The sequence below is a fragment of the Coccomyxa subellipsoidea genome, assembly GCF_000258705.1.
Source record: "Coccomyxa subellipsoidea C-169, whole genome shotgun sequence".
Classification (NCBI taxonomy): domain Eukaryota; kingdom Viridiplantae; phylum Chlorophyta; class Trebouxiophyceae; family Coccomyxaceae; genus Coccomyxa; species Coccomyxa subellipsoidea.
Window position 1 is genome coordinate 435,766 of NW_005178042.1, and position 7,991 is coordinate 443,756.

General features: G+C 53.8%; 2 protein-coding genes across 2 annotated transcripts; one reads left to right on the plus strand and one right to left on the minus strand.

Moving 5' to 3' along the window:
• Positions 1 to 1,358: 1,358 nt before the first annotated feature.
• On the plus strand, positions 1,359 to 5,542 carry COCSUDRAFT_55139 (hypothetical protein; the record flags this gene model as incomplete). The annotated part of the gene is made up of 9 exons (XM_005651602.1): positions 1,359 to 1,389; positions 1,557 to 2,924; positions 3,138 to 3,296; positions 3,492 to 3,674; positions 3,904 to 4,038; positions 4,304 to 4,428; positions 4,776 to 4,992; positions 5,091 to 5,290; positions 5,519 to 5,542. 9 exons carry the CDS (start codon positions 1,359 to 1,361, stop codon positions 5,540 to 5,542), a joined length of 2,442 nt encoding a protein of 813 aa, XP_005651659.1.
• Positions 5,543 to 5,575: 33 nt separating this feature from the next.
• COCSUDRAFT_55140 (hypothetical protein) lies at positions 5,576 to 7,222 on the minus strand (the record flags this gene model as incomplete). The annotated part of the gene is made up of 4 exons (XM_005651603.1): positions 5,576 to 5,584; positions 6,115 to 6,277; positions 6,728 to 6,892; positions 7,155 to 7,222. The coding sequence occupies 4 exons, from the start codon at positions 7,220 to 7,222 to the stop codon at positions 5,576 to 5,578; spliced, it is 405 nt and encodes a 134-aa protein (XP_005651660.1).
• Between the last annotated feature and the right edge of the window lie 769 nt (positions 7,223 to 7,991).

The window sequence follows — 7,991 nt, forward strand, 5'->3', positions numbered from 1 at the left end:
CTGCAGTATTTGCTGTGCTCCTTCTCTGCAGTTTCCTCCCTCATGGTTTGCACAGCTCCAGAATGTTCCAATAATAGATTGGAGGCAGTTTGCAAGAGACTCATGTACGCAACAGACCCAAGAGGTGCCAGGCATGCATGATCACCTTGCCAAGGATGATGTCGGCCATGCTCTTGGCGCCATCAGTGAGCTCAAAGCCCAGCACGAGGGCCTCCTTGCTGGCATGTGTGATCACCGCCTCATCTGCCAGCCCCTCTATGATAATGCCACTCCCATCAGTCCCAACCACAATGTTCCCATTTTGTACCTGCATTGGATTGCTTCAGCTCACATTTGTAGTCTAGGTTCCCATGCAGGCCATCAAACTCTTTCAGCCGCGCAGAGCATGCAGTCAAGATCCAAGGGAGACAGTGCAGGATATAAGCAGATGCTTCACCTTTACTTCCACGGGCCTGGACACCAAGGTATGTTGTACTGTCTGATGAGTAGCATCAGTCACCCGCAGCTTCTCCAGGTCTGATAATGTTGCAGGAGCAGCAGCTGCGTACGTTCTGCAGGATACCAATGGCCTATTGTGCCCAGGGCACCTCGGAGCTACAGGGACCAACCTGCACCAGCAGAATGTGATACTTACAAAGTAGGATTCCAGTGCAGCATAGAGTGCATCCCGAGCAATTTCTGTTTTGTGGTTTCTTTAAAAATACTTGTTGTCGAATGTCAGAATACAGCACTTATTCAATGGTGGGGAGTACTAGTGATGCAGAAAGCCTCACACCTAGAAGTAGAGCTCCTGTGTCGTGCTACTCTTCTAGATGTGATAGAATTCCAGTATAGTCCAGGTTGCAGTGCGTGACTGACCCTAAATCGTCCCGTCAATGCCATGTCTGAGCATACCACCTAAGCATCTGCAAATATTCCGATCCGAGTAAAACGCTGCAAGTTGTGCAAAGAATCGAATTTAAAGAAGCATCCTCGGACCCTTCTGCTCTCAAAACTCGTATAGTACCGCTTCCAAGGTGCAGAATTTTGGCAAGCAATAGATCTAAGTGGATTATTATGGACAACGGGGCAGCTTCCTCGGACGTCCCAGCACTTCTCCGGCACGTGACGCAACTCATTGCATCTTCCTTGGCCCAACACAAGATGATCCATATTATTATAGAAGCATGATACAAGCTTTGATAACATTCACGTTAAAGAGCATCCGATTGTCTGTAACAATTTTGCTTGCACTTTTCATTGCCAAAAGAGATGTAATGGCATGAGAAATTCTCTGGCTATGCGTCGAGGTCAAGATAGCAATGAAGTCTGTTGAAGCGATATACATCCTCGACATGTCCGTGTTTTGTCATTGAATCATGGTCACCCGCAATCCGCACATCCCATCATGTGCGTTCCACCTTGCCGGAATTGATCCGGCTGTACCCTTTCCAAATTTTGTCGTCTGCAAATATTAAGTTTCCTTGTTTCTACGTTATTTGCAAGTTGCATGCGCTTGTCGTCTTCCTAATATCTGGCTCCCATCCTCAAGGCATGGCTGTCTTACACCGCCACAGGGGATGATGTCGTCAAGCAGGAGGCAGCCTGGCTCGATGGTAGCCCAACAGAGAGAGCTCGTATCGCATTTCTTGCCGCCGCATGCCTGTCCACCAAGCTGCGCTCCCTGCAGCCTGCAGCTACAGCACCTGAGCAGCCATTTACTCCAGGCCGATCAGATGACATCGCTGACCTGCCCGCTATGACCATGCATGCTGCGACAAAGCTGCAAGAACAGCTGCGCCAGGAGACCAGTCCAGACGTCTTGACAGGCCTCATGAGACTGGCCCAGGCAGTGGCAGACTCACTCCTGTACATGCTCAGCCGCTGCAAGCAGGATGCTCGTGGCCAGCCAAATGGTGCTCATCTGAAGCACATCCCAGCGCAGTTGATGGGTCAAGCATCACTGATCAAGGTGTCAGATGTCGCCAGCTGTGCCCAGCAGTTGTTTGCTGCAGCAGAGGGAGCAAGTAGCTTGCACCAGCACAGTGCATTGCTGGGCCAGCTGGCGCAGTCATTCTGCCAAGTGGCGGCGGCCGCGCATTCTCGGGCCGGGGAGCAGCTGCCCAGAAGCTTCTCCGTCACGGCTGCGGCAGCGCTCCAGAAGCTGCTGGCGCATGCACTAGAGGTCCTGAGCCAGCCGCCCAAGGAAATTTTCTCAAACATTGGCGGGGCGCCCGAGGCCGCCAGTGAGGACATACAGGGGGCAGCGGAGCGATGGCAGCATGACTCAGCGGCGCTGCTGAGAGTGGTGACAGAGCTGTTGAGCACACTGGCCAGTTTCGGCTCGCTGCGGCTTGCGCATGCCAGGCATGGAGAGGAGTCACCGGCGGATGGCAGAGCAGCTACGGAGCAGGACGCAACTGCCAGAAGCTTCTGGGATGCCGTGAAGCTGGCTAATGACAACAGCAAGAACCCACAAGCGCAGGAACGAAACGGGCATCCCCGCGGTGTGGATGCTATCAGCGAGCAGATGAGCAGTACAGCGATCGGCAAGAAGACTGGAGGCGAGCAGCCGTACAGCAAACCTGCTTCGAGGAAGCTCCTGATCGAGGAGCTTGGGACGGGCCATTCCTCCAAGAGGTTCTCTGCAGGCGACCAGGTGCCAAGCAGGGAGCAGGCAGCGACCCTAGGCAGGGGTGGGGTGATTATTGAGGAGATAGACGATGACATCAGCGAGAGCGCCGCCGATGTCAGCGAGGCAGACATCCAGGCGCTGACGGCGTCCGAGATCGCGGGTGTGCTACTTGTCTGCGCCCTGCACAGCAGTGATCAACGCCTCGATGCCCCCTGGGCCTCGGCTGGCACAGACTCGGCAGCTGCGTCCACTCTGGAGTGCCTGGCAAGCCACCTCTCTACCGGACGCCAACGCCAGAAGGACACAAGAGGTGACCAGGGCATACCTCATAGAAATGTGATCGTCCCACTTGAATGCATGCCATCGTGTACTGCCATGTACTGATGCATGTGATTATTTTCCAGAGGGCTTTTGCCAGAATTTTGCTGCTACAATAGGTGAAAGCATGCTTTCTGAGGTCACAGAATGCAGGCAATTCATCACCCTGGCGGTCAGCTTTACTGACATGCACAATGCATCGCAGGCATGAATGGGCATGGGGCGTCCAGGGACACCCTGGCGAGCCCGGCAGTTCAGGCGCTGATAGTGCAGCTGCTGCCCGCAGCAATTTCTCACCTGAGCTCTGTCCTGGTCGAGAGCCCCGAACAGCAGCGGCAGAAGGCGCGAATGGAAGCATACACAGGTGCGGAAAAGACATTGCTTGCTGCAACGCCAGGTCATCACAGCTCAATGCAAGTGTCACATTTTCGTCAAGCACAATGTCTGGTGCGGTCCGCTCTCCTTGTAAGGCAGTACATGCTGCCTGGATTCTGCTATTAGGTCGTTACAACTGTCAGGGGCGTGCCTGGTGATGCATGTTTGCTGATGCTCATTACAGGTTCAGGTGTCTTCGAGAGGGCTGTGGCGGCCCAGCAGCTGGCTTGGTGCTTGCGCCGTGTGGGCTACAGGGGTCTGGGGTCAATTGTCGGTTATGCCCTGCCCCTCATCCTGGCAGCTGCAGATGACACCTCACCTGCCGTGCAGCGGCAAGGGCTCTGGGCTCTGCACCACCTTGCCAAGGGTATGTCGTTATTTTTACCTAAACCCTTTGTTTCCACTGTATCGCCTGCATCCAACTCCTTTTGGATGGAGCAGATCCTCCTGCAATGCGAACACCAGTCTCAGCTATTCATCATGCAAGTGATGACTCGTGACATGAAGGTACCTTGTCTGCATGCAAGTATGGTGATCCGTGCGTCTTAGAGTAAGTGGAAATCGTCTGCATGAAGTGTATCTGCGATCGTTTGCAGAGGCGCTGCCGGCGGACCTGCTGTGGCAGAAGGAAGCTCTGCTGAAGGCGGCCAGGAAGTCACTGGTGAGCTGCGACGAGTCTGTCTGGCCGGCAGCCGCCGCTGCTGCATGCGCGCTCGCCGTCACCCTCGAAGGTCTGCCCCTCACAAGTCAGAAATTTTTTCACTATTGTAGACTGTCATTTCTGCCTGTTGTTGATTGGCTGTTCTGTGAACGCCTGCCTTCACATTGGTTTCTGCTGTTTTGGCATGCGAAGGACCTGCCCTGGAGAGGGTTTACTCTTTAGAAGCCAGCTGGGGAGGTGAGAGGCCACTGAAACTCCTGCAAGGCACACTGTGGAACGGTGTACAAACGAAGCAGCATGCGCCAGACTGCAAGTGTTTCTGTGGTGTGTAACAGGGCGGGACATATTCGGCGCTGGGTACGAGTGGGTGCTTGGGGAGATGCTAACTCAGGGCAACAGCTACGCCCACGTGCCAGCGCGCAGGATAGTCTGGCTGCAGGCCGCTCAGCCGCTGTTGCAGGTGCTGTCTGCTGGCCTTTCTACAGTGTTTCAACCTTAACGACTGGTAAATACAAGGATGCCATCGCCAGTGGTTGGTCAGGTGCAGTACCCTAAGTCAAGGCAAGTGCAAGTGCCTTGTTGGCTCAATGAAAGATCACGCACCTGGCTCATTACGCTGGGACACTAATGCAGAAGTGTATTTGCCTCCTGTGACACCAAGCAGTCCGGTAGTGGTCGATACGCTGTTGTCATATATGCTGCTGTAGTAGGCGCCTCTCTTGATGTATTAGCTAGCTGGGCAGTGCTGACTGCATCAAAGCAGGGCCATGGGGTGTCATTTCTCCAACTTCCTCAAGTGTTTTGTAGGCGATGGGTCTGGCGTCTGTGCGTCACTTCTCCCGCCTGCTGCCGCTGCTGCTGGAGTGGCTGCATGCAACCGATGTGGACACACGCCTGGCTACCCTGCCAGTGCTGCACACAGTGCTCAAGCACACATGGCCGCGCCTGCCGGCACATGCCAGCATCGTCTGGCAGCATGTCGCCCAGGAGTTTGCCAGGGAGCTCGACTTTGCTCATCGATCAGGTAATGTGGCCTTCCCTTTCAGAATGGTCGTGCCAAGGACATCAAAGATGTTTTGGAATTTCTGAGAGGGCAAATTTGACCTGTTGTTGTTGATGCAGATGCAGGAGGGCTGCCAGTGTCTGGAAGTGCGGCCAAGGAGTCATCTGCAAATGGGCAGGCCAGCACAATGCGTGCTGTTGAGGCATCAACAACGGGACAAAAGGGTCTAGACACAGACAATAGGCAGGAGCTGATGGATTGGCAGCAGCGCATTGCTGAGGTGCTTTGGTGGGGTGGTGGAGAGCCCTTCAGGGAAGAGGTCAGAGTACTGTCAGGAGACGCCCACATTACAGAGTTGTGCAAGAGGTTGGGCAAGGTGTTGTGACTTGAAAGAGTTACACGATTGCCAAGTGTCACTCCCCTGAGTGGGGAGTTCTACATTCAAACAAGGTGCTCAAGAATCTCAGCATGCGTAAGCAAGTCCTCATTTGCTGAGTTCCAGCACTCTTTAAGAATGTAATAGACGCTCTCTGGATTGCAAGTTGAGGCCAGGTTTGCTGGGAACGCGTAAGCACTCCTGAGCAGAAGCTTCTCCATCTCTGAATCAAATGTCCTGCGTCCACACTGGGCATATGAGAAGGTGCAACACGTGAATCTTTTGCACAACTGGAGCATGCAAGGTCACATTCCCTGCAAGACCCTCAGCAGCCAACGGTTAGTTCATTAGAGAAGTCACAATACTGGAAAATTGCTTCAAGTGTGACAGCAATGCATGGCAGACTTTGGCACCTGAGCTCCTTTCTGGGCTGTGCATCCCTGATCGCAAGGACACCCAGGAACTGATCTACAGACAGACCACACTGCATCCTGTCCCTCTCTCCACTCGTCAGCCCACTCGGTATCTGCTGACAGCAAACACTGTACTCAATTACAACAGAGCACCACTGTCTCACAATTCATAGCATGTCAAGGTCACACTCTCAGGCCACAATTGGATCAATGGCATGTACCCTCTTCCTACCTGGGACTCTTTATTGCAGCATGCAGGCAAAAATTGCTATGGGCAGCTTCACTTGCAGCAGTACGGGGTTGGATTGTTCCAGCATGCAAGCCAGAGGGTGAAACGTCATCACATGCGCTCACCTTGTCATTCTTGACATTGCGATTGCTGCGCCAGAACAGGGCCATGAAATTTTCAACCACGCTGAGGCCCCCACGGGCCCAAGGGAAGATGTGATCCACCTCAAACGCACACACGCAGCTGCCCCGAGCCTCCAGTGCCACCACATTCCCATATGGATCGCTCCTACACCCACAACTCCCTGTCTGAATACAGGTGTCCTATCTAAGGCTCCTTTCTGATAGCAAGGATAATTTTCTTGCACAGTGCATATTCAGGTGATGAGCATGAGTTGCAGCACTCAGGCTCCCATACAAAGACATTATTGTCCTCCTGCTCTGGTGAAGCCCAAAAATTGAGCACCACCCATTTCATACCATGTGCAATTTGACCTTGCAGAGCCACCCTTGAGCAGCGACAGCTATCTCCCATGACACATGACACTATGGCACTGGCTGGAGGGGGGCACTATAAACACTGAGCACACTGCCCAGATTTGATTGGGTCTTGCTTGGACCTGGCCAGTCCGTCAAGGGGTAGGATATGTGCCAGCCTTTACCTGCAGCTCGTCTGCAGACGCACCTCGCCTGTAGCATTGATAGCATGAGTTAGCACGGTCATTGGTGATAGGCCCACCTGAAGCGCATGTGCCAGGGTGGGGGAATGCGCTCAGTGGCCTCCAGGGTGAGCAGTGCGTCCCAGGCTGCCAGCCGGTTCTTCTTGGAGGACGTTGCCGAAGCCCTCTGCTGTGGCGTCTCCCGGCCGTTGCCGCCCCTGGCTGAATGCACGATCTTCGGGTACCTGCAACCCTTACAGTTTTCAGTGTCATCATTGCTACATGTATCCAGTCCTGAAAGCCTAGGTATGTCAAGCAGTGCCTGGATTGCTGTATTCCAGTCATCACAACAACAATGCTACTTAATCCGCTCTATTGACTGGCACGAAATCACGCAGAAAAGTTTGTTGCGGATAAGCTGTTAGAGTCCCGTAATAGAGCCAGTTTGCAGTGCATGTGTCAACTCCTTCTGTGTATGTGTATCCAGTCTCCAAGGGGCAACAGTACCTGTCTTGCCATTGCTGTCTGAGATCTGCAGCTTCGTCCTCAGTAAACTGCTGGCCCATGAACCACATCCCCGATATGCCCTCGACAGCCCCGATGTGGTCAAAGACAAATGCTCAATGCTTCTTCACCTGTCCCCAAAACACACATCTCATTCCCCACTGCCATCCTGCTGTTGTGCTCTCACACACACGAGCTCATGTGTATCTTATCCAAAAAGCTGCTTCAGCAGGATCTGAGGAAAGAAATTCAACCTTTGGATCCCGGAATTCTGGGGGAAATGGAGCATCTGCAAGCTGGTTCCGTTCCCACCATCTTGTGCAGCTGCTAGGCTGACTGCTTTCCTGGCTCTGCAAACGCTGACTGGGCTTGCTGTCATTAGATATGGCCACCTCTGGCAGAGTGACTTCTGTGGATCCGGTAGCAGTCATGCTGTCTGAACTGGGGTTAGCCTGTCTGTGCAGGCGAGCCCCGCACATCAGAGGGCTGTAAAATCCCTCCTCAGGCTGAGCGCCCAGTCGATTTTCATTGGGCTGGCCAGCTTGCAAGCTATCATTTGAGGCCCTGTGGGGACACGCACTAGACTCATGCCCTTTGACATTGCAACATGTGGGCTTTGAGTGGCGCGGTGGCTCTGTCTCCCTCTCTGGTGTCCTTGGGCCAGGCAAGCTCTCTGCCTGTGATGGTGCATCTGTGGGCTCCTTCTGGGGTGTGTGACTGGCCTCTGCTGCTGCGCTGTCTGCTGCAGCTGCCTGCAGAGGGTCACAGCTGCTGCTCTGCAGTGAGGGGCTGCTGTTGCTGGTGCTGGTGCTGGATGTTTGGGTGCCGAAGGGAGCTTTG